Source organism: Chamaea fasciata, unplaced genomic scaffold (genome assembly GCF_029207755.1).
Source record: "Chamaea fasciata isolate MVZ Bird 193981 ecotype frontalis unplaced genomic scaffold, bChaFas1.0.hap1 SCAF_10, whole genome shotgun sequence".
In the NCBI taxonomy this organism is placed as follows: Eukaryota; Metazoa; Chordata; class Aves; order Passeriformes; family Sylviidae; genus Chamaea; species Chamaea fasciata.
Window position 1 is genome coordinate 8,597,161 of NW_027094095.1, and position 27,109 is coordinate 8,624,269.

The following is a 27,109-nucleotide window of genomic DNA, read 5'->3' on the forward strand; positions in this document are numbered from 1 at the left end:
GAAAGTTTCCAAAAATAAACCAGTCATTTTTCATAGTATTTTTTGGACAAGTTGAATCCACCACAGCAAACAGCAAGTCTTACTTTGGAGAAATCCAACTTTTCCTTAGGGGAATGGCTTCTCAGTGGGGCAGGGTTAGATGGGATATTGGGAAGAAATCGTTCCCTGTGAGGGTGGGCAGGCCCTGGCACAGGCTGCCCAGAGAAGCTGTGGCTGCCCCTGGATCCCTGGAAGTGTCCAAGGCCAGCTTGGACAGGGCTTGGAGCAACCTGGGACAGTGGAAGGTGTCCCTGCCCATGGCAGGGGATGGCACTGAATGGGCTTTAAGATCCCTTCCAATCCAAGCCCATTCTGTGATTCTGGGGGTAGAGATCAAAAACAAGATCAGGAAGCCCCTGCAGATGTTGGCAGAATCAGCCTAGTAACAGAAGTGTCTTACAAAATTAATATAAATGTCCTGGCTAAAATAGATGGCATGCGTTTGAGCAGAAGAAATCTCTGCTTGTATCTCAAAAAGCAATAAAGCTTTGACACAATCCAAAGCTGAGCATCTCCTTTAAAGGCCAAGAGATTATCTCCTGGGATGAGACACACTGGGGAAGGGGTTGAGGGGCTGGAACTCAGGCTCCATGCCTCGAGGAGTGATGAACAGCCCTGGGTGCCAGGCAGTTTCCAGCTCCAGCAATCCCAGGGGCTCTGAGCAAGCTCTGCATGCACCAAGATCAGACTAGAAGGCAAATGCAGCACCGGCCTGTGGAAAGCCAGAGATCAACTTCATTTTGGTTGATAACTGAGCCATCAACAACTGTTTTATCAGCTACACAGCTACAGAAATGAAGGCAGCAGATCAGAGATCCATCACATTTGAAGCAACATCATTACTCATAAGCTCTCCCAGCTCTCTATCACAGGCAAAATATGTTCCTTAAAACAAGGAGCACTGATATAATGCATTGGTAACATTTGTTAGTATTGAAGAGTCTCGTGCTGGAAGGAGGTATAAATAGATATGATTCCACTTTGCAAAGGAAAAGAACAGCTAAGTAATTATACAGAATTATACAGCTAGAGAGAACACTGCTTGCTCGTGTAACAGAGAAGTAACACCTTATTCACAGGTAGGACAACATCCTTTACTTCAAATATGCTAAATATAGGAACTAAAATCAAATCATTATTTGCAGAGGATGGGTCTTGCATTGCATTATGTTATTTTTGGGAGGACACAATGATATATAGACTTTTTTTGACTAGGTGAAGATAAAATTTGTCTTCTATAGATGCCTTACACATAAGTTAAGGTGTTAAAAAACTACAGATTATGAGCTATTTATGAGATTGTTCTTGTTCTAAACTTACTGGCAGGATGAAAGCACTGCAAGTGCAAAAGGGATGTTGATACAATGCACAGACTTTGAAGTAGATCATGAGGTGTACTGGCATTAATAGTTTTAGATGAACATGAAAATTAGATTAAAGACAGGTTGGATGAATGGGCCCTTAATGTCTTTCCTGTTGGTATGGGCAAACTGCTAACCTGGTTTTGCTCAATAAGGTAAGGGTGACCTGGAGTTGAAGAAGTAAAGGATGATAAAAACCATCTTTGAAGTTTTACCTTCTGCTTTCTGCCGAAGTAAACACAGCATTTTGACGTATTTTGGTCTGAGTGACCAGAAACAAATCCAGAGAAATCCTGAAATGTTGACTGAGATCCTGTAGAACCTCATTAAGTCTGGCAGCCAACAAGACCTTTAAAACTGCAAGAAGTTCAGGATAAAGGAAATCTGTACTCTATGCATATTTACCTTGGTCTTTTTCCTAAATACAGTTTTATATAAAAAAGAGAAGTGAAACATGTTCATGTTTCTTTCTGGTATAGAACTAAAAATCAGGTAGTGAATACGATTAAAAAAAATTAGGACACTATCATTCAGAATGTGACATATCACATATAAAGAGAAATGCATCCTTATGCTCCTTTCAGGAGCAAAAACAAAATCAAGACCTGTCTTCTATTATGTGGTGTATTATATAAAAAGAGAAAATTTCCAATAACTCATATGGGGGAGGAATGGCTTTACAGGACTGTCACAGCATCCTGAGTTGAAGAAAGGCAACTCAATTAAATCTAAAGAAAAACAGCATAAATGAACCACAAAAGACAGAAATATTGCAGGCATAACACCCACCACAAAATCACAGGATATAAACCAGAAAGCAGGAACGTTTCTGGCTCCAAACTGTGGAAAGGCACAGGGAGGAAGAATTTTGAAATTGAATATGCTGCAAAAATTCTCAGCAGGCAAATCTTATGAATGAAGATCTCCATCTGGAAACAGATAATTCCACTCAAACATGTCACCCAGTTGCCATGGCAATGTGACAAAGAAAAACAGCACTCATTAATAACAATTTCAGTGATAAATGAGCATATCAACTTAGAATATTGAAACAATTACTGGGTGGGGGGCACAAAACTGTGGTGGTTCCCATGAGAAAAATGTCTTCAGCACTTCCAGACAAGGCTGTAAGTGCCTTTACCACAGGAATATGGGCAATGGCACTAATTCTAGCTCAGTTTAAAGGAAAGAACAAGACTAGAAAAAAGCATAACCTCATCAAATATATCTAGAGTCACTGTGACTTTTGCAGAAATATTTGGTTAAACAGCAAGCCTTTAAATATGTAAATAAACAGAATGCTGATTTACACTGTATTCCCATTGCAGACATCTAAGGACAAACAGATTTGGTTCCACCAAGAGGGACAGTGGGTGAGCCTCTTCTCTATTTTTAGCAAGATATCAAGTATCAGGCAGGAGGTGAGTGGTACTTCAGTCATACCACCAAGAGGGAAGTTTCTAAATACACTTTCATTTTCCTGTGCCACATATTTTTCTGCAGTTTCTCTTGCCTTTCTATCACACGACATGCCAAGATTTATCCTCCATCCACACTTAACCGCACGTCTGTTCTGTAAAATAGGAGCTTTCCGTCTAACAAATTCCTCTGCACTGCACTTACTTCTGCCAGGTGCAGAAAGTGCTCCTAACTGCTGTGAATGCCACAGATCAAAGCTTCACGTGCTCCCCTCTCCCAAAGGCTTGAAAGCTCAAAGCTATATTTAGATAAAAGACTGAATTGCTTTTTCTAAAAATATTTGTTAAGAACCATAAGAGATTTTGATGCAATTGAACTGAAACACAGAACAGCAGGTGAGCCACTTAGATGCTGAGTGCAGAACATGCCAAACATCTCAGGATGGCTTGGGTGGGAAGGGACCTTAAAAACCATCCAATTTCACCCCCTGCCATGGCCAGGGACATCTTCCACTGTCCCAGGTTGCTCCAAGCCCTGTCCAGGCTGGCCTTGGACACTTCCAGGGATCCAGGGGCAGCCACGGCTTCTCTGGGCAGCCTGTGTCAGGGCCTCCCCACCCTCACAGGGAAGGATTTCTTCCCAATATCCCACGGACCCCTGCCCTCTGGCAGTGAGAATTCACTCCCCCTTGTCCTGTCACTCTACCCCTTGTAAACAGTCACTCCCATCTTTCTTTTCAGCTCCCTTCAGGCACTGGAAGGCCTGAAGCATCTCTTCTCCAGGCTCAACAATCCTAATTCTCCCAGCCTTCCCTCACAGCAAAGCTGCTCCATCCCTCTGATCATCTTAATGGCCTCCTCTGGACTGGCTCCAACAGCTCCATGTCCCACACGTGCTGGGATGCTGGAGCTGGATGCAGCTCTCCTGGAGCCCATCTCCAGTGCCACAGGGAAGGAGGAACACTCCAAGATCCACAGCTGCACTGGAAGGACACAAGCCATGGTGGACTCAGCTCTAGAAAGAGCCAGGCCACCCATCAGGAGAAAAACCAAAATCACAGACCATCAGGACAGCCAAGGAGCAGAATTAGATTGCTTGGCTGCAGTTCCCACCACCTGAATCATCAACCTTGAGAGCCACAGGTTCATGTCCATCTGGTCTGGAGGACTGGAAGGGTGAGATGAGCTACTTAGGTTATTCCATCTCTGTTATGTATGCGGCTATCAACTGCCTGGATAACAGGGAACTCACATCAAAATCCCCAAAAAAGTCAACAGTCAGAAAGAGTACTTGCAAAAATCCTGCAAATTCATATTTCTTGAACTAAATATTAAGAAATGGAGGATTTCCAAGTTATCTTTTTGGATCCAGCTTCAAGCACTCACAGAAAGCAGCAGCTCTATGGTTCATTTGATTCTACAGGGTTGAAGCATTTGCTCAGCTGTGGGGGTGGTTTCTGATCCACTTGGATGGGGACTGGGAGTGAAATTTCATTGGAGGTCAACCAGTATTGGGTGAGCAGCCTGTTGTCCTCTTCTGTTACCAACCCTCAAAGCTATCAATTCACAGGCAATTCTTGATCCAAGTGATGATGGTTTTACTAACATGAATAGAATAATAAAATTAGCTTAGGAAATAAGTCAACCCATTTTTCTCAAAGGATTATCTGAAAATGCTAATTCAGATTTCCTAAATTAATTTACCTTACCCTAATCCAATCTAAAAATTCAGCCACTGTTGGGAGTCGAGGCAGTGGACACCACCAGATACTAAACAGAGAACAGGTACACGAACAACACACCAATTCTGCCAACAAAATCTAAATCCTCTGACAGAACAGCTCTTTTAAAAATCAACACACCACACAGATCACAGCACATCTGCAAAGCCCACCCTCAAGCACTTTTTCTTCTTCCTACACAACTCTAACATGTACCCAAGGAATGCCAACGACTCCTTCTGCACAAGACAGATGTGACTGCTAGGGCTGGTCTTTTTTGGAGGAAAAAAAGGGATTGAGACATTCAGTGTAACAAAAACCAGTCCCTAAATGGAGGATTCCTGCAGAATTGGACGGACATTCAGTGAGACAGGGAGTTAGCTCTACTCTAAGCTATCCAGCATATGGCATATCCAGTGCTCTGTGAAACATTCACTCCCTCAAGGGTGATCCCCACCTGAAAACATTTAGCAACTTCCCTTCTACTTTATCAAACCTCCCTCCTGCAGGCACAAACCATGACATCTTTCAGCAGCAATCTCTGAGGCCGACAGGTCTGACACAACATAGCTCCATTCATTAACTGTCCTGGACATGATCTTGATCTTTGCAGCTGGAGAAGCACAAACCCTCATGTTGCCATATTAACCCACCCCTCCCCAGTGCCCTCAGCAGTTTCCAGAGCTGCAAACCTCTCACAGCTCTCCATCCCTTGGGAAACTGTCCTCTCCCAGCCTGATGTCTGCCCATGGGAAAAGGCACTGTCCCAACCCCTGCACGGCTGCTGCCCCTCGGGTGCCTCAGTCTGTGTATCCTGGGTTTTCTGACTCCTTTCCCCCCAGTCTAAAGGTGACAGGTGATGATGAAGCCATAATTCAGCTCCCTTGTTTCTACAGGTTTAATTTTCACATTTGACATGCGACTTGCAGAAACAAACCACTGTACATCAGCAGGTATGAATCAAGGAGGGGGTAACTTGCTTCCCATCTTCACTTGGTTTCTTCTTAGTTCCCTCCCCTCTACTTGTTTTTTCTTCTTGTTTCCTACCACTACTCGGTTTCTTCTTGGTCAAAAAGCCCCTAAGGCTACTCTATGTTTTGAGCTGTCATAGAGACCAAGCCCTGTGAAAACTGGAATTGTACATACAATTTTCTATCACGTTATGAATTAAGGATTGTTTTAACTAATCTTACACCCAGGGCACAGGCCTACTGCCCTCTTTCTGCCAGGTCTACCTTAGTTGTAGGTAGGTCAGAGAAACCACAGCCTCAGAGGCCATTTCATTATCTCAGGAAAGATTTTAAAATACAACCTCAACATCCCCAAATCCCATTAATGCTAAACACACAATTTCTGCCTTGCTCATACTGTCTTTGTGTTCAAGATCTGAGGAAACACCCTATGTGAGATGGTATTGAAAAAACCTGCCATGTGATCATATAATTAAAGACTTTTGTGCACTCCTCTGTAATTACAAAGCCAAAGAACAGTGCTGGTGGTGTGCACTCATAACTATCTTTCAGCTACCCAGATTTCTGCTTGCTCAAACTATATAATTCATATATACATATAGATATATACATGTACATATATATACACAGACACTTTTTTTTTACCTTTTTGTTTTCATTTAATTAACACATAACTTTGAGGCAGATGCCAGGTTGTTCAAAGGAAACCATTTCTCAGGTGGAGGAGATTACAGCCATGGTGCTTGGCAGGAAGGATACCCAGTAAATGCAATTATCTAGCCCACTAAAAAGATGAAATTGAGAAATGAAAGCAGGAGAGGAAACAAGCAGCAGAGAGATTAATTAAAGGAATGGACAGGAGGAAAACAAAGGGTCTGTGCCGTGAAAATATGAAGTTGAAAATATGAAACTGTTCATATGAAGCCCCCAGGTGGGTGTCTGCATCCAGGCTGCCTTGAACACAGAACAGCACAGCCAGCTTGGAAATGCTCCTTCAGTTCCATTTCACTGCTCTGGTTTGAAATTCTCCCTCAGAAAGTTAAAAAAAAAAAAAACCACCAAGCACAAAATATTTAATTCTCTTCAGGTTTTTCAATGTCATTAATGAAACTCCCAGTCTCTGCTGACCCTCCCCCTCACCCCCATCTGTCTGTGTACTGAACATTCCCCACTTTGGCACAGAACCAGTCAGGGACTATTGAACTCCAGGAAAAATACCTAACTGACCATTTCTGGGAGCATCCCCGGTGCAGCACAGGAGGCCCTGTCTCTTACAGCCCCTCTAAAATATCCATCCGCCCAAAACCATTCCTGAACGGAGCTGCCCCAAGTGTTCCCTGGAAAACAAGTCATTACCACTCCACGCCCTCGAAATTACACATCTCCTATTATTGCCAACACAGGATGAGGTGCCTTCAGTTTCCCTGTCAATAAAAAAGCCAATTCCTCTTTCCTTAACAAGCAATGCCATTCTCAATCAGTCAACTATTAAATGAGATTGTTGCCCCGCAACGTATGACTTGAAATGGATTTTCATACCCTTTCTGGCACAGTAACTTTTTTCTATTAATATTAAGCTATCAAATTTTCCCTGCTCATGGACCTCAAGGAGCGCTTGTGAATCAGCAGTTACTTTGTTTTTATTAATTCCAATATGGAAAGGACTGAATAAATACCCAGGACCAGTAATATCTCCTCACTGTCAAAATTCCTTTAAAGGAAGAGAGGAGATGTAACGAAAACCTGATTTATAAAATACAGTGCACATCTCCAGATGCAAAAGATCCAGAAGTTAATTACATTATTTTACTTACAGACCATCTAGCAGCTCCAAAAGTAATCTATTGGAAATATTAATATTTTACTCTTGCTACAGATTTTCCATGCCTTCTTCCCTTCCCCTTCGGCAGCACTTTTTAAAACAAAGCAAAATACCGATGTCTGAAAAAAAGGAGTTTCGTAATAGCTAAAAAAAATATCAAAACAAGAAATATGTGCTTAGAGCACTTGTATTAGACAGGTACTTTCACCCTAAAAACATCTCACGATGCACCTAGTTCCTACAGTTAGAAATACAGTATATCATGGAATCAGAGGATCATAGAATCTGCTGAGATGGAAAAGATCCACCAGGATCATCCAGTCCAACCCTGTCCCTGCACAGACACCCCAACAGCCCCAGTCTGTGCATCCCTGGGAGCATTGTCCAAAGACTCCTGGAGCTCTGGCAGCCTTAGGGGCTGTGACCACTCAACAACAAATTCAGGGGATAACACACATGTAATTGTAACAAATACACAATTTGGGAGACTTCATTGGAAAAACACAAATCCCTACACCCCCTCTTTTTCCCTCTGAATAGCTCAAGATCATTCCTGGAGCCATAACTCCTGAGACAAAGGTGACTGCATGCTCCTTCCCAGCACCACAGAACATGAAGTGCCCTGCATCTGAGCTGCCTGAACAGCCCCTGCAGTGCTCCTGTGACAAGAACAGAAAGGAAAAATAGAATTTAAAAGCACTCTAAACCTGATCCTTTCTGCCAGAGCCCCCACTCATACAGGTAAGAATAAAAAGTGCATGGCAGGGCATAATGACACCCACTCAGCAGAAGCCAGGCTTTGTTTTTCACAAGCACAGGAGGCAGAAGTCTTAACATTTTCCATTTTTCCCCTTTTTTTTTCTGCTGCTAGCTCAAGACAGAGCACTGTCAGTCTTGGGCCTCTGACCAAGGATAACACGAGACCACCTGGTTGTAATATTTATTTGAAATGCCCATGATGGCACAGTGTTTTGGAGAATTACCTCCTGGAGAGATGCCTTCTATGTTCACTTCCTCTATCCTCTAAAGGCACCTTTGGCTGTGTATGCCAAAGATACACAAACACTTACTGGTCAGGTTCCTTTTCTTTGTATTTAACAGCTATTTCTACCAGCAGATATTTCCTACTATAAAATTACAGCCTTAAAAATTTTAGCCTTATGTTGCTGAAATGAATACACACCCATGCAGCTACACAAGGCTTACATGGGGAATTGGGAATTATTCCCCAGTGTGAGTCTTTTCCGGCCAAATTTCAGGCTTTGGGGTTTTCTCTTGGTTTTTTATTTCTCCAAATTTGTGGCCCAGTAATAAAACTCTTGGAAAATGGCTAAAGGAACACTGCAGTAATTGAAAGTATCTGGCATTTTAACCATGATTTTTCCTTGTTTGCACCCACAGGTAGGCAATGAATGCCAGAGATTGTCTTTAAAAGATTAGGTGAAAAACTAAGTGTGTCTGTACCATAAAATAAACGGATTTCCTTTAGCACCAAGGCTGCCAGAAAACACATCCTGGCTCCTCTCTAACCAGCGCCAAAGGCGGATGTATGGCCCTATTTATAGCCCACTAATGCAATTGTGAAATGCACACCCCTTGCACTTCATGTGTATGGGCTGGGACTGGACTCTCCATGGAGCTAAGCAGCTTGGAGGAAAGGTCACTCCCTAGAATAACACCACATTCCCTCTGCCCACATTCCAGGGACCGCAGAGACTCGGGGTCCCTTGGAGCCCCCTGCACTCTGGTCGCTCTCTGGGTGCTCTGATGCTGACAGAGCTTGAAAAAGGGGAAAGCTCACATGAAAATAAGAAGCAAGGAAGTGATGACCTGCCTATGATTAATTTCTGCTCCTAAAACAGGGATATCAACTGTTTCTCCACCTTGGCTCACCTTCTGTCTCTGTACTGTAAATCCCCACTTGAAGTGCTGAGTCCAACTGTGTGTGTATCATTCCAAACCCCAGCACTGCAAAGATCTGGATAAAAACAGCTTCCTTCCACTAAGGAGAATGACTCTGCAGAATAATTCCCTCATCTAATACCATGACAAGGGGTTGTAAAAACAGTCCAAGAAGATTAACCACCAGAAGAAGGTCACTATAGACTGCAAGGGCTGTCTAACTAATTTCTGGACACCTGTTCTAAGTCCAATTCTCTTTCAGGTAAGAAAAGCTCAGCAACCTTTCCATAGCAAAGATCTTCTATCCATTCATGAAAGGCATCTCTTTTTTGGGTATTTCTGATTATTCTTTTCAAATAGGCACTGAGAAATATCTTCAAACACTGTTGCTCTACTGCCTGAACCATTTACAAATAAGTCATTTTCCAGCCCCCAGGTATCTAAAAAGCTACTCTCCCATCACTTCTGAATTGGTTTTCCTCTCTGCTGGATCAGTGAAAACAGACACCGAAAACCAATCTTGCAAAAAGGGGCAAGGTACCTTCTTGGAGCCTGCAGGGACCTCTCCACAGATCTGGATGTCACTCCTAAGGACCACCAGATCAGTGTTTCTACACTTCCAAGGCAGAAAAAAAATGGGGAAAACAGTAGAAGAAGGGAAAACTATTTTAATTACCATCATTATACACAGACCACAATTAATGAGCAGCTGCTGTCAGAGTCCTGAGTGCACTAAGAGGCCACAACCAGCCCCTTCAGACCCCACCTGCATCTCCTGCCCGTGGATTCAGGAGCTTTGCTTCTGCTGAGACTTGGGCCTCCAGTCCCTGCCAGAGCAGGTCTGCCTGTCTCTAGTCCTGCCTTTGGTCCTGTCTCCTGGAGGGACCTCAGCCCCACGTTGTAGGTATCTTCTCTCCCATCTCTCCTCTCCCTGTCTCCAGCCTCGTCTCCTGGTGCTCCTCACTGCATTCCCTGGATCTGGTGCCTTGCCATGCCTGGGACTGCTCTTTCTGTATTGTTTATATACCTGTATATCTATATTTCCTGGCTGGAGAGGGAGGAAGAGCTTGTTTTGTTACTACTCAGAGCCAACCCACAGTCCAGAGCAGCCTCTTTCCTCTTCTGCAAATGCAGCACCTTTTCCAAGAGCTATAAAGATGAGCCACTTCTATACATAAAAGGCGAAAATACAGGTTTAATTCATGGTGGAAAACACTTTCTTTGCACATATTGATCATGAATACATAACTAGACAAAACCTGAGGGTGCAGTTTAGGTTTGTTTTCATTTTCTTTAAACTCTGTTGCTTCCTTATGGTAATAAAATAGCAAATTATTGACTTACCAAGGGTGTTCTCAGAGTTACACAAATACATCATAAACCTAGATAACACAGGCAATTTTGTTACATTTCCCACATGAATATAACCAGGGAAGGTAGGGTTTGGTTCTATTCATTTCTCTCACTTCCTGAAACACTTGCTTAGGACTGCCCCATTTACTTAGATAAGAGGCAGGCTATCAACAAATTGCTAAACAGGGCAAGGAAGGAGAATCACAGAATGGTTTCGGTTGGAAGGGACCTTAAAGATTATCCCATTCCAGCCCTGCCATGGGCAGGGACACCTTCCACTAGCCCAGGTTGCTCTAAGCCCCATCCAACCTGGCCTTGGACACTTCCAGGGATCCAGGGGCAGCCACAGCTTCTCTGGGCACCCTGTGCCAGGGCCTGCCCACCCTCAATGGGAACAATTTCTTCACAATCCCTAATCTAAACCTGCCCTCTGTCAGTTAAAGAATACAGAGTCCAGTACAATTCTGGAAGATGCTCGTGCACTTCCACCCTCTGCTGCAATGCACTCACTCACTCATCTGCTTTTCTTCAGCTTTCAAGCACCTGGAACAAGATCTACTTTACAACATGAGCTGCTGAAACCATGAACAACATGAAACCTTCCCTTCCAGGAGCTCAGCCAGAGTCTGAATTTAAGCAATGAAAATCTCCTCCTTTGAAACTCACTGTGATATTTGGTTTTAGACCCCTGAGACTGAGTTTTTAGAGAATGGGTGCCTACAGGCCACTTACTTCCACGGAGCTTGGATTAAGAACAAGTGCCTGTGATTGTACCAGAAACATTTTTCATGCCTGAAAATGTCCTTTAAAAAAGTTATAGTCTCAAAGCATGGAATAAGGACACAGCATGGGGTTGGTCTCTTTATGCATCTGTCCCCAGCACGAGCAAGAGCTGATACTGCAGAACATATTAGGACAGCCACATGAGCAGGAGCAGTTCCTCATGGAGTTTCCAGCAGCTAACCACCACAGTCCATCAAATAAAGGCTGCCAGGCCAAGGGAACTGTGTGTTTGGGTGCAGGGAGACCTTCTGATCCCAGCACACATTCACACTTGACAGGACACAAGTTCTGTTGCTTAAGCTACAGCATTCCAGACAGCTCCAGCTCACTGAGGATAGCCACACTGTCTTCTAGAATAAAGAAATTCTCATTTTCAATTTTAGCTTTTTTTTTTTTCCCTGACAATTGAGGGGAAAGGAGAGGGGTTATAATGGTGTAACGACAGGAAGGTGTTATTCACTGAAAACACTTTTCTGACTGAAAATTTTAACTGAAAACTTCCCCACTTCAGATGGCCAGATGACCTCCACAATTTTGTGTACTGGAACAAGATGGGTTTTTAAGTTACCTCATATTAATTAAGGACATCTGAACAGTCTTGCCAGGCCTAGAGATATTTTGAATTGTCCTGAGCAGCATCCCAAGACTGAAGTTTTCACTAAGACAATACTTGTGGCCTGTTAAGGAAAGAGCCTTCAAAGCAAACTAATCTCTAGAAAGGTTTGGACACACTATTTTTGGAGATGACAATGCATATTTAGGAAAGGTAAATCACAGTCCAAATTCTCCCTTGTTATTATCCTTCTGCATGGAGTGGACATATTTTAAAGGTTTCAATTATTTTAGCAATTTGGCATTTACTTCAAACTAAGTCAGGATTCTGCTGTCTTTGAGAGAGACAAGGAAGGAAATACAAGACAGGGATGAACAGGAGGGAGACAATCCCATAAAACACACAGGAAGAAAGGAAACATCAACATGAGAGAGAAAACTGCCCTAGAGCTTTTGAAGCAATCACAGACAATCACAGAATCCCAGAATGGTTTGGGTTGGGAGGGGCCTTAGAGCCCCTTTCATTACAGCCCCTGACATGAGCAGGGACACCTTCCACTATCCCAGGTTGCTCCAAGCCCTGTCCAGCCTGCCCTTGTGTATTAATCAGTTTTTCAATCTCACTGCAATACTTCACTGCTGAAGATTTCCTTTCCTAACCTTCTCCCAACTGTTCTGAGAGAAACTCGTCTATAAACTATTGTGCTTTGCGTTCAGCATTGTTTACACGCGTTTAGCAATTGGAGCTGCTCTTAATGACAGAAATCCCACCATGATATTCCCATTTTGTCAGAAAATTCCTACCTGACATGTTCACTCCCCCTTCTCCAACCACCCAAGAGCTCCATGGAAACGTCTGGATTAAGCCTCTCAGATTAATGAACAGATTCTAGAATACTTTTTCCCAAATCACATTGCCACTTACTTTCTTATAGAAAGAATTACTTTAATAACCTCCTCCCCAAATGAACATCCCATAATTTTTTTATAAAGGCACAAATAAAATTAATCTACAAGAGATGTTATATTATTAAAACATATCCTGAAATCAACAATGCCCAAGGCTCTGTCATGGCATTTTGTTCTTCATTGGTATTTACATATTATAGTTCTTATGTATTGCCCTGGAAATCAGCTTTGAAGTGGAATGATGAATAAATGAAGATTTATTATTACTATCCTTATTAGAGGGATTTTTAAAGTCATTAGAGACCAACAGACATTATAATCATATTATATTCAATCTTCTCTAGAACATCTCCTTTGATAGGCCCGCTAACTCAATTATTTAAATATATATTACAGCAAAATGCGGCATGACTTCTGCAGTTTGGGACAGGGTGGAAATTTTTATATTTCGGTTTAATTTACCAGGATTTGTCCTGACAGAATTCATGGGTTTCTTGATGGGTTTCTCAGTTTTGAACACCAGGGTTTCAAATTCACAGCAAGCACCTGGCTCAATGTGTCTGCTCAGCTAAAAATAAAAGGTTAAAAGCTGGGGAAGAAATAGGGTACTGGAGATCAATCTTAACCTGCAGTGACTTCTAAAAGTTAAAAAAACCCAAATGTCTCAGAAGCCATGATCTCCCAATAGTCAACAGACTTGGCTGCAACCAATCCCACCATGAAAGAAGAAAAATAGATCCAGAGGTTCTGAGGAAGAGCCAAAGCAGAACCGCACCACTCCGAGAAGCTCAGTCAAGTAAAAACTACTCATGGGGGAAAAAAATGTACAAACACTGCTTAACTGGAAAGCACAATCCTTACTATTGACTCTGCCTGCCTGCAGCTTATCTGGGGAAGGTGCTAGCGGAAGGAAGGTGAACTGTTTCCAGTTGGGTGCAGTCACGCAGCGAGGGGCAATTTCCTGTCGGCCACATCCTTCACACCCCACCGCCTGCACAGGGAAGGCAGCACCAGCACTCTGCTCTTTTCCTGTAATCCCCTCATCGCTGTACCAAATCCCTCAGCATTTCCTCCCCTTGTGAAGCACCTGAGGCAATGTGGCTATCACAGCCATGAGGCTCATCCCTGCTAGCTCTGCACAGGCCCTTGATGTCACATTAGACCCCAGCTGCCAACACTGCCAGTGTTCACTGTCCATGTACAGTGTGGTTTCTGCTCACCAATATTCTCAGGGTGTTACTGACACATCAGTGACCTTCCAACCCTATCTGACTTCTGTTACCTTTACTTTTCAGCCTCCTCACCAAAAACTAACCTCAAATTCTCCTTCCATCACCTCCTGGCTCCTCATTTGCCTACCACTCACCTTGGTTTAGCTCTGCCTAACCATACTGCAGGGAACTTTCAATCCCCACAGGCAGCACAGGTACTCTACTCGTGGCCACTGGCTGGTGAGACACTTCTGTCCCTTTCCTGAAATAAGAGAGGAAGCATCAGGGAGGTGAGGCCCTGGCACAGGGTGCCCAAAGAAGCTGTGGCTGCCCCTGGATCCTTGAAGTGTCCAAGGCCAGGTTGGACAGGGCTTAGAGCACCCTGGGTCAGTGGGAGGTGCCCCTGCCCAGGACAGGGGGTGGCACTGGATGATCTGTAAAACTCCAGCTCAAGCTCCTCATGCATCCAGTCCTGACCTTTAGAAGCTGTCTTTCACTAGCAAGGGAAAAATGCGACTTCTATCCTTACCATTAAACAAGTTGTTTAAGTCAGACTCCAACTCTGCTAAGAAGGAGTCAGTCATGGACTCAGATCTTTAGGAATGACAAATCCCACATCTAAACTAAAGCACGGGCCAGAAAATGGTTAATAGCAGGTAGTACTCCTGACATTAAAACACGGAACGATTAACAGCCCTCAAATGGATCCCAGAATAGCTAAATGATACTGCTGACACCAGTCCAGCTCTATAAATGGGAGCCTTTTAAAATCCCTTCAATCTTCTTGATCCTCTGACTCCAGAAGCTACTTTAAGTTTCCTGTGTTAAAGTTATGGTCTTTGGCCCACAGCATGTGGTTAAGCCACACCAAAAAAAGAAAAAAACACCGAGGCTCACATTTTGCCGAAAATTGCTCCCTCACTAAGTATAAGCTAAAATCTAAACTCAAATTCTCTTGAGCAACCGATAGAATTTTCTCTTTATGACAGCAACTTAAAAGCCTATTTTAAACAAAAAGCAATGTACTGAGCTCATAATCCCAAACCCAGCATCTCCCAGGGATGAGAAGGAGCACTGAACAGTCCTGAGGTTTGTTCAACAACTACTTTCTCTACAGGTAACACCTCTGGGATCCACTGGGAGAGCAAGCTAGCCCTCAGAAAGGCTAGAAAAAAACACCAGGGAGCTTTGATGTACTCAGTGCCAAGGCACCCGTTTTAAGAATAACAGTACCAAGGCAGCTTATTCAGAGCAGACGTAACTTTCAGACAGGCATCCAGGCAGATCTAGAAATTTCATTTCTGAACAGTCTTTCAGATAATTCCTGACATTTTAAAATCTATATTTAAAGATTTACATCTTTCTCTAAAAAACACTTCATGTATACTAACAGAATTTGGGGCAAAAAACCCTTATGAATCTGACCATGATTTTGCCTCCAATTACTTTATCTCTCCTGATGCGTAAGACCTGGATCACAGACAAGTCTTCACAGTGAAACAGATGTTTTCATCCCACATTCTCAGCTTCCCAGTACCACTAAATCCCTCAGTTTCTAGTTTCATGGTACCTTCAAACCCTGTTTGCTACAGGACTTCAGAACTAATGTTTTACTGCTTTATAGGAGAAGAGAAGTGAGGAATTATATTTCTTACTGAACAGATTTTTATTTTTAGGAAATGAGTCAACTACGTTGGTACCCAATGACAAACATATAACAGAGACACATACATAAATACATGAGGGGGTCGTGCAACTCGTTGTCTTTGAACTATACCAGGATTTGTGGAGGTAAAGACAGTGCAGTACTGTACGTCACTTGAAATGTTATTTTTTCACTAAGGATTTCACCTCTGCTTCAAGTGTCATGGTACCCTCCCCTGGATGGGTCAACTGCTTTGTCATTGTGATAGATTTTAACACGTGTTTTGCTTTATATTTCGTGAAAGGTTAAGACTCCCTCATACACCTTCCAGAACATTCACGGTGCTGGGAGAAAGCCAATCCTGCAACACTCACCCCCAAACACATCTCCGTTCTGGTAGTTCTTGCCCTTCTGAGTTTCCTCTTCATTTTGAACAGTAGACACATGCTTGGCGGAGGCACAGCCCATCGCTTCATTCAGACAGCTCCAGCCGGACCGAACCACAGATCATCTCTAGCAACGCCCGCTCATCCTTGCAGAAATAATCCACCTTCCTGCTCGGCTCTCAAGTCCCTTCCACCTAAACACGGCCAAAGAGAGAGGAAAACATTCACACAAGGTACCCTCTACATGGGGAGCTTCAACGAGATAAAAAATGGAGTTTGGGAGGAGGAGCACAAGGGCACAGCCTCCATGGCCTGAGGCTGCTAAAATCATATTCCATAAAATCTGGTACAGGCAGATCGTGATCAAGGTACCTCCACCCTGGGACAGAGCACAGCAGTTGAACTCAAAGCCTCTTCCAGCCTGATCCTTTAATCCATGGCTTGAAGAAAGCAACATGCAGATCTGTTTCCCACCCAGCCAGCTATTCTCACAGAACACAGAGGGTTTTGGGAGAACAGATAAGAAATCGTCAATATCTGCTCCTCCTGCTCCTTTTACCAATCTACCCATCAAGCCAGATTTCTTACAATGCATTTTACTGATTAAGAGCTGCTAATTGCAAGTGTTCAGACAAAACAACCCCTCTAAATCGATTAAAGATCTTATGTTGCCAGATGTGAAAGGCGATAGTCAGCTGTAGTATCTTTACATGTTCATTATTCTACTCAATCCATAAAACCTCCACTGCTCAAAAAGACAACTCCCCCATTTTAAGATGGAATAACACACCCTGAACAGTCCAGATGTCAGATAAAACAAAAGGGAAAAGAAAAATCAAAGAATTGTAATGTTTCAGATTAAAAAGAAATTCAAATTCATGAACTGTTTATTGCTAAATGGTTCTGCACTGGAACAAAAGCTACCTCAAATATGGTGAGATGACCTGGTTTGCCTTTCCACCAGCCAAACTTTTCAGAAGAAAGAAAACTGTGAAACTCCCCCTTTAGTTCAGCTATAGCATAAGATCATAAACACGATTTCTTAATTCATTACTTCTGAGCATGTACTTTACAAGGCTGTAGCTCATTTTGCTCCATGCTGACCACAAGTTTATGTGTAACACCAGACAAGCAGTCTTACCTAGGATAGGGAGAGCTGGGGCAAGATGATCTTTCAGGTCCCTTCCAACCCAAAGCATTCTATGACTCAGCAGTATCTATTCCAGCAGATATTCCCAGGGGAAATCGTGAGTTTCCTTTCCCTGAGCAGTCAGCACTGACAGCACACCTCCCCACGCCAGGGCAGCTCAGTGACACACCAGCACATGGTCCAGGAGGGCTCTGCTCCTGCCCCCGGAGGGATTTTCCTGCCCATCCCCAAAGCCAAAGACATGAGGATGTGGCAGCCGGGCTCAGAGTGACTCCGGTTCTGCTACGGCAGACCGTGGCTTTCACCAAGCAAGGGGAAGGACTCTGGATACAGAACCACCTTTAACTCCTACTCACAGCCAGCTTCCCCTTTCTTGCACAGAGCAGTGCTTCTCTCCACTTGGCGAGGGCGTTTCAGAACATACAATGTTTATCTGCTAATGCCAGTTCCCAGCAGCCACCCCTCCGGCACCGTTTTATGTTCAGTACATCCCCCAACATGCTCTACTCCTTTTTTTCTGCTCCTGTACATGCACACCTGTGCCTGAATTTCTCATTGCCCAATCCTTCTCTTCCTCCTTAGCCACAGTTAATTACTAACCCCAAAACACAGGATTTTATAGGATCAGGGAAAAGCTTGGGTTAGGAGGGACTCTGCCATGCGCAGGGACACCATCCACTAGCCCAGGCTCCTCCAAGCCCCATCCAACCTGGCCTTGGACACTTCCAGGGGTGGGGCAGCCAGTGTTCGGGGCAACCTACAACAGCCACTGATGCTGTTAGTGGAAGGGAGTGAGCACACCCCTCTGGAGCTATTTTTTAACCCGATATGGTTACATAACTTCCTTTCCCCTCACCCCCCGCCCAGGAAAACCTAGATTTTACAGGAAAAGTCAGTATAAAGCCAGGGAAGTTTTTGCAGTTCTGGGAGGGTCACAGCTGACAGTTCATCCTCTCATGTGTCCAAGTGGCAGCCTGCACTAAGATCTTCATCTCACTGTTGGGGGGAAACAAGGATCCAAAGGGACTTAAAACATCAGCCATGCTGTGCTTGGAGATAGGTAAAGACACACAGGGGTGTGGGAGGTGGAGGAGAGACAGCAGACCAGGAGAGGGAACCGCTACCTGGACTGGAAGTGAAATGGGGACTTATTTTCCCAGAGGACATAAATTTGGTCAAAGACAAGAGCTTTTAATGGACCAGCTGAAACAAATGAGGGGGTAAACATGAGCAACAGAGCCCTTGCTTCAGATTTCAGAGAAAAGCAGGAGCCTCCAGGTAGACAGAGCCTAAAAACACTGACTTCTGATTTAAAATACAACCACTAGTATTATTTCAGGGAAAAGGGTGAGGCCAACTATGGGAAAAGGAGCAAGACAAGGCTTGATGTAACCCTGGAAAGGATGTAGAGGTATTTGCATGAGACCTGGGCAGGCGGCTGTAGAGGAGGAATTAGTGCCTACCACAGCCCAGCAACTCTGAGCAGCAGAACTGCGGGCACAGAAGTACCTGTTGAATGGATTATGCTCCTGCCGTCTTCAATTATTTCTCCTGTTTCTTTTTCTGTCTCTCAGCACGGACTGTTTACAAAAGGGAAAACAATTGCTTAGTAATAAAACCCAAATGTATTTCACTAAGGAGTACTGGCTTGTGTTTAGGAAGGAGATTTTTTTGTGAAGCCTTATACAGCCAACATGCAGCACAACAAATTGCAAAACACTTAATTATTGATTAGTGCCCAGGACGGTGATGGTCCCAGGACCATTGAGCTTCAGGAACAATCAGGCGCAAGGAGATGCAGAACAGGAATGCAGAAGGATAAAGCTCTTTGGGGAAGAAAAGGAAAAAACATCCATGGTCAAATCTCACCCGCAACCACTTTGGTAACACACATCAACCTCAAAAAATACGGTCACGTTTGAAGGCATGCTGTGATTAAAGGAAATAGATGGGGACTTTTACATTAAAGAGAAGCAATCACAGCAGTACCTGAAAAAGCTATACAATTAATAGTTGGGTTATGGAGGCAAATTTCTCCTGGTGTCAATAAACTGGGCTGAGAAAGCGACTGAAAAATGACCTCCAAGATGAGTCTAACACACACTTCCAGGCATGTTCCTTGGACTGCTTTAACATAGTGCTGTGAGACACAGATTGCTAAACACAACCCAGGGATAGCTGAGGATTTAATACAAAGAACAGAGTGGCAGAAAAGCAGTATTAATTTCACAGGGGATGAAATCCGAGGCAGAGGGCAGCACGATGCTCCCCAGCCTTGGGAAACCTCCCCTGCCTGAGAAGCAGAGCCCTCAGGGATGAGGTTTGTGAATCACTCAGAAGAGGGGTGTTGGTCCTCACTCAGTGGGATGCCTGGCAAAGCTTTGGGGATGTGAAACACAGCACTTCACACGGCAGCAGAACAACACATCCGTTCCTCCTCCTCCTCCCTCACTTGTGCACAAATGAAATTTTCCCTTTTGTCTCCCACAGCATTTTGGGGCACACAGATTTACAGAAGCCAAAAATAAAAAGAAGAAGAAAACCTCAAACCATTTGCAGTTCATGTTCACCACCTACCATCACTAATTATCAAGATTTGAGAGGCAATTTGCAGGCTCCTATCTGCAAAACACTAGTGAGAAAAATCTCTCAGGCAGATCAAAAGTGTCTATACCACCCCCAAATGAAATGCAGCAGGTTGAGGATTAACATCTTACATGCGGGTCAGAAGAAGACTAGAAACATTCTCAGATGCTGTACTTTGTACCACAGGTTTCTTCTGAGCTAAAAATGGGAGAGATCAGCTCTTAGAATAGAAAATACCTTTGGAAATCTTAAGCAATTCCTTTTTTCTTTCTTCTGAGCAATGTCTATGATGTGTTTTTTCTTTTACCAACTTTTTCAACACTTCATTAATCCTCTCATTATGCCCTCACCTCTGATTTCTGACGGTCAAAGGCCGCATCCTTGACAAAACACATTTTGCTTCCACAAACACTCCATACAAATGGAGGACTTCCAATGTTTTATAACAACTGCATGTTAATTCTTCTATAACAACAGGTGTATCTGTTTTCATCTTTATTGCATTGAGATTACTGATCTTTCATTATCTTCAGGCTGCAGATACATCTGCAAGTTTCTTTCCGTGTTGACCACATAGGAAATCAGGTTAAAATTTCACATTGCTCAAGAGATCAAAGCAACAAGTTTCACGCAACCATGAAAAACCCCTGAGATACAAAGAAAAAACACACTGGCTTTTCCTAAGAAACAACCTGTTCCCGGCAGAACTCAAGGATTTAACTTACTGCTATTAATTACATTTACTTCCTGTAAGAAATAGGCCTGTTTGATTTCCACGTCAATTTTTTTCCCCAGAAAGAAGAAAGCAGAAATGAATTCTGAACTTGTCCTGCACAAGGGCTGGTGGTAGTTAGCACCAGGGACTTCTCCACTGCAACATCTCTCTCTCTCCGCTACCCTTCACCAGAGAAGATGGTTCCAAAAGTATTCCAAGATCAGTCAGGGGGTCAAAGAACCCTACCTGCAATTCATAGAGACACTGAAGGATGCCATGGAAAAACAAATCGTGAATATTGAGGCCACAAACCAATTAATTTTACAATTGGCAAGGGACAATGCTAATGAAGACTGCTGGAAAATCATAGAACTACTTCCAAATGAAAATCCATCATTAGACGAGATGATAAATGCCTGTGCCAAGGTTGGATCTGATTCCCACAACATGTCCTTATTAGCAGAGTCCATTACATCTGCTGTAAAACTCACATCCCAATGTTACAGCTGTGGACAACAAGGCCACCTGAGAGTGAACTGCCCCTGCAAGCCCACTCTAATGGAGACATTTCGAGGACAGAGGAATGTAAACATTAACTGTAACTGGTGTGGGAAACCCAGTCATACGACCAGACAATGCAAATACAAAGTCTGTACTAAAAGACAATCTTTTAAGGACCAGGGAAAGGGAAGACCAAGTTCAAGGGGGAGACGCACGATGACACAAGCATCTTCCCACCTTCCTGTGCAAGCCTATGTGACCAGCTCACAAGAAGGACTAGAGGATCAGCTGGAATGGGTGATCTCCATCTCAACAACCATAAGATCATTAAAGGTACACAGAATCACTCTCAAGGCCCAGGGGCCCATAGGGAGAGAATTGAGTGCACTGCTTCCAGGGAGATCCAGTGCCATTTTGCAAGGTATCTTTGTACACCCAGGTGTTATAGATGCGGCTTTTACAGGCCAAATACATGCCATGGTATCAACCCCTACTCCACCCGTGACTATCCCTGCTAAAACCTGAATTTCTCAACTCTTCCGTTTGAAGTCTTCTGTCCCAAAAGCAGATTCTGAGGGTCGACAGGAGAACCCCAGGTATACTTGACCCAGGTCATGACCTAATATGGTGTGTACCATCACAATGCCTTGGGCAAGTCCCTCACAAATAAAGGTCAGTGGGATGATTGACACAAGGGACAGACGTCACTATCATCTCTGCCAACACTTGACCTTCATCGTGGCCCACCATGGCTGTGAGATCTGCTGTAGCTGGCCTTGGAGGGACCACACAGAACACAGAGCTGTTTGAGTAGCAGATCTGTGTTGGTCAAAAATCTGAAGGGTCAGACAGCCACAATTTGGCCATATATATATATCACTGCTGCACCACTTAGCCTATGGAGGAGGATGTTCTCTCAGCATGGGGAATCTAGGTAGGGACGGATTTTTAATGGAGGCCACTAGAATATCCCACACTAGCCCTAAAATGACGTTCAACTCAACCTGTGTGCATACCACAGTGGTCCCTAGAGAAAGAGAAACTGCACGCCCCTAAATCCCTAGTAAAAGAACAACTAACTCAAGGGTACTCCTAGAACCATCCACGAGTCCTTGGAACACCCTGGTGTTTTTTATAAAAAAGAAGTCTGGTTAATGAAGGTTGCTCCATGACTTGAGAACAATCAATGCAGTCATGGAAAGCAAGGGAGCTTTACAACCTGGTATGCCATCTCCTACAATGATTCCTGCCACCTGGGATATTCTGACTGTGGACCTAAAAGATTGGGTTTTTACTACTCCTTTGCACGCAGATGATACCCCACAGTTTGCTTTCCCAGTGCCATCCATTAATAATGCTGCACCAGCCAAGTGTTATCAACGGAAAGTTTTGCCAGAAGGTATGAAAAACAGCCCTACAATCTGTCAATGGTACGTTGCTCAGGCATTATCTATCATCCATAAGAGAACAATTTCCAGGGGAGTACTGCTACCACTATATGGATGATATCCTAACAGCAGCTCCAACTAAAAAAGATCTTTCACAGATTTGGCCAAGCCTGAGGGAAGCATTAAAAACGTTTGGGCTGCAAGTAGCGCTGGAAAAAGTGCAACAGCAACCACCCTGGAAGTACCTTGGACTCAAAATAATGGATCAGACCATACAGCAACAAACAATTTGACTCTCAACAAAAATTCAAACTTTAAAGTCAAAGTTGGTGGTGACCTCTGTTCCTTGGGAGCCACGGACAGAACATGCTCCCATCACCCACTGGTAAAAACAGCCAGGAAATTAAGCATTTTCTGCCCTTCTATGAATTGTATGCCCCTGTGATGCACAAGTCCTATGCTTCTTACACATTTCAGCCTCCTGCTGGAAACAGGCTGTCCCAGAGAGCCAGATGAGCACAGCAGTGACTTGCCTGGAAGGGGAGGGAATCAGCTCCATGCCATAAAACCAAGAGCACAGGGAAACACACCATGGCTTTACATTAAACCAGCACTGACACAAAACCAGCCCAGCTGCCCAGGCCCATGGGCCTGTGTCCTCTCCTGGAAAGCTGCACTCAGCACAAATCCCTGTTCCAAGAGAAAACAGAGATACTGCAACTTGACAGCTAAAAACACCCAGCATTACAGGGAAGATAATCTACCTAGTTTTTCTCAGCAGGAAGAGCCTGCTTTGAATTAATTCTACTAAATCATATCATCAGCTTAACACAGGACAGCCTTTTCTCCGCTGAGGCTTAGATCACCTTTTTCATAAGCAAAATTAGCTGATTTTTTTTCTTTTCCTTGCAATCAGGATTTCTGCTGATCCAATAACATGGGGGTTTGATATATTAAAGCAACAAGTGATTTCCAAATAGAAAAGCACTCAACAGCAACATGATACTTCCCAGGAGCATCTTCTCCTTTCTCAGACTCTTAAGGAGAAATACCACCAGTAAATCCACGGAAAAATATTTCAAACATCACAGAGTAAAATACAAATATGGAAGGGAAAGGGAATTGCATTGCAAACATCCTCTTCATTCACACAGGGTGGAGTTAAAGTAATATCAGTGTGAGAAGCCCAGCAGCACATGAGACGTCAGTCATACAACTTACCATCTTTGCTGTTTCCAAAGAAAATTAATTACATTTCATTCTGAATTTCTTTTACCCTCAAATGCTTTAGGAGTAGTGATACAAAGATTACCTCCACCATTATGGAATGCAGTTCTAATATTTAATTACTTTCCCTCCTCTTTCTATGAGAATTAATAGACAAAATTTTGAAGATAGATGAGATCTAATTGGCTAGCAACACTGCAGAATATTTGTTTTAGCTTGCACACAGAGATGACCTGTTTCAGGTAAGGACCCAAACTTTTTAAACATATTTTATCTGCATGACCTCTTCCAAACCAGTACTGGTACCTGAGCTTGTCTTTAACATAGAAGTAGGTACCACTCAACCACATTTCCAAAGATTCAGGACATTTATCCTCATCACTTTCCAGAAAAAACAAGAACTTTTCATAAAAAAATAAGATTATATGACAATATGCAGAGAACACCTAAATATTTCCTGCTTCTACAGCAGAGATTGCTGTGGTTGTCAGAAGGATGTGACAGAGAGAAGTTCACAGAATCATGGAATGGTTTAGGTTAGAAGGGCTTAAAGCCCATCCTATCCCACCCCTGCCATGACAGGTATCTTCCACTGTCCCAGGGTGCTCCAAGTCTTGTCCAGCCTGGCCTTGGGCACTTCCAGGGACGGGCAGCCACAGCTTCTCTGGGCACCCTGTGCCAGGGCCTCCCCACCCTCACAGGGAGGAATTTCTTCCCAGTATCCCATCTAACCCTGCCCTCTGGCAGTTTGAAGCCATTACCTTGCCCCACACTAAAACAGACTACAGTCAACACCAGATAACTAAAAACCCACCAGCAACCACCATGAGGGATCTGATTAAAAGCAACTAGACCTTTCCATTGACTTTAGGTGGCTTGAGGTCACTTTCTGAACCTCCAGTTTCATGCACCAAAGATTGTTTTGTGATTTATTTCCAAAGGGATTTTGAAAATGCAGTGCTGGTGGTGGCACCTCGGGCTGATGTGATGTGAGACACTAGACAGGACTACAGAAAAGCCAGGTTCAATTCTCAGTACATAACTTTCTTGTGTATCTAAGAATTATCTCCAGCACTTACTGTAATGGGAAGGCAGCTCAAGCACCTCTAAAGTACAAAAAAAAGCAAGCAATAAGCTCCTATTTAATTTTATTTCTGTCTTCATGGTTTAAGAGTAAGATGTGCTTTAGTGCGCAGGACACAGTAAAAGGCCCTGAGGTACAGGAACAGAGAATTATACAATATTTTGTACGCTCTAAGCACAGGTCTGAGCATCATCTCCCTTCTGAAGGCTCACTCCCCTTGCTCTGCCTTAATAAAATAATTTAAAGATGCAAGCATTACACCTAGGCAGTCACCACCATCATGTCAAATCAGACTAAAATAATTGATGTAAAAGCTGCAGCCACTTCATCAACAAGACCCACTGTTTTGGAGGAAAACCCTGAGGGATAATTACCACACTGAAAAAACACAGCCTTGTTCTCCTGAACTCCTCTTCTCTTCCCACCAGGGCTGGGGGATGCATCTCCAAATGTCAACACTGACTCTGGCCTGGAGCTGAGCTTTTAAGGACTGCCCCTCTCCCAGAAAAAGCAGTGGTTTAACAAGTCTCTCCTAAAAATGTGAAGCACATACTTCTTTATTTCAACAGGAAAAGCATCAAGGATCTAATACCACTCACTAGTAAGACCTGGAATTTCAAGACTTGAATGTCTAAGCTTCATTTTTAGTTCTTTCACACTTAGATTTCCTTCCCAAACTACTTCTTAATCTTTCCTGTGTGCCACCATGAAGGTAGAAATAACCACACCGAGATGGGTCCTATTGCAATTATATGTAATTGCACATTTGCAGGGTCTCACCTCCCTTTAGACCCACTGATTTATCACAACAGCTCGACAACAGAAAGCCCCATGGTCAGTTGACTGGTTATTCCCTAGAAAATCCTTAAAAATATCCACAAATGAGATGACAGACCCCAGCATCTCCCTCCATCTCCAGCTCCATCAACAAATGATGAATACCTTCAGAGCAGCAATGCACCTCTCTGCTCAAAAATCCAGCACAGAATTACCCCAGCCCACCTCAGGAAACTGCTTTGACACTGCCTCCAATATACACTCTCCAGCTGTGCTGTGAGCTTCCAGCTTCCACCTGGAGACCTTTCCTTGCATCCTGGTAAGCTTGGCCAAACAGCATGTCTGGGCTAAATTCCTGCCCACAGACGAAGAGGAATGCAGCTGCAAGCTGGAGAAGGGTGGCTGGATGCCCCTGAATGTCTCTGCATCTACACAGAGCCCACAACCCACCCATCCACTTCACTTCCAAGGCATTTTTCATCCAAAGAGATACACCAGGAGCTACTTTATGTGCCACTGAGGATAAACTCAACACAGAACAACTGAGCTATGCAGAAGCCAAGGGGCTGAGATGCTGGGGACCTGCTGTTAATGTGTCAGCAAGGAAACATTTGCCATATGCACGTCTGCTGCTGCTGCGCAATTAGGGGATGCAGCAGTTTCAAGGGGCCTCCTCTTTCTGCAGATGAGCTAGAGAAATAAGAAATCTTTCTTCACTAACCTGATAACACTTAAATGACAGAATAAGTGCAGAGATGCTGCTCAAAACCACAGGAGGTGACTCATTCAGGCTGCTGAGGAGCGATCCCAGCACAGGCACCCATTCCATGCACGTCTGCCTCCTCCATGGCTGAACCAGCAGCTGGAATCTTGCTAAAAATCAGCAGGTAAAATTCAGGATAAGAGCTAATAAAGCAGCTCACTTCACTCTTAGCTCTTCTGAACAACTGCATAGGCTTCAGTATTTCTAGTGGGTTGTTTTTTGGGGTTTTTTTATGATTTCTTAACCGTGGCCCCGTGGAAATGGCACAAGCAGGAATGAAAGGGATGCACACTGCAATGTGCATTCCCAAAATGACACTACTAACTGCTCCCCCCTGCTCTGCAGGGTAACTCCTCAGCATCAAGAAGGAGAACACAGGATTTTTGATGCTGAAGGCCACGGTACCCGAATGTTTGTGCTGGTATGGTTTGATCTAAGAGCTCTTTGCCATATGCTATTCAATCTCATCCCCGAGAATTCCCAGCTGGGAGGGGAGCCGAGACAGCAGGCTGTGCTCTGAGCAGCAGAGCTTCAGAAACCTCCAGCCCAGAACAGGGAGCTGGAAAAACACAGGAGAGAGAGGAATTGGGTTCTGCTTCTGTAAAACCTGTTGTGATGCACTCCCTACTTTCATCCCACCTCTGCATGCAGTACTCTAACACAGGAGCTTCTGGACATACCTGATGGAGGCAAAAACATTTCCTTCAACACAGATTTAGGAGTTTACTCCAGTCCCAGCTTTGGGCAGTGGCTTTCTCCTTTATTTTTTTTTTTTTTTTTGATTTAAAAAAAGTCTTAGAATATCACCAGTTACAGTTCCATGGTGAGATGCTGAATGGATGCAT

The 27,109-nt window shown here is 43.7% G+C and overlaps 1 protein-coding gene across 2 annotated transcripts in view; it reads right to left on the bottom strand.

Annotated features, from left to right (window-relative positions):
* Positions 1–27,109, bottom strand: part of CUNH1orf21 (chromosome unknown C1orf21 homolog) — a 110,774-nt gene that overhangs the window by 46,666 nt on the left and 36,999 nt on the right. The window contains exons 1-2 of one of the 2 annotated variants that reach the window (XM_066192212.1): positions 18,733–18,748; positions 16,062–16,267 (exon numbers count right to left, since the gene is read on the bottom strand). In XM_066192212.1, the coding sequence (XP_066048309.1) occupies positions 16,062–16,155 (94 nt within the window). In that variant the 5' untranslated portion in view covers positions 16,156–16,267; positions 18,733–18,748. Of the gene's footprint in view, positions 1–16,061; positions 16,268–18,732; positions 18,749–27,109 lie in introns of those variants that run through there. The other variant, XM_066192211.1, reaches the window with a different exon arrangement.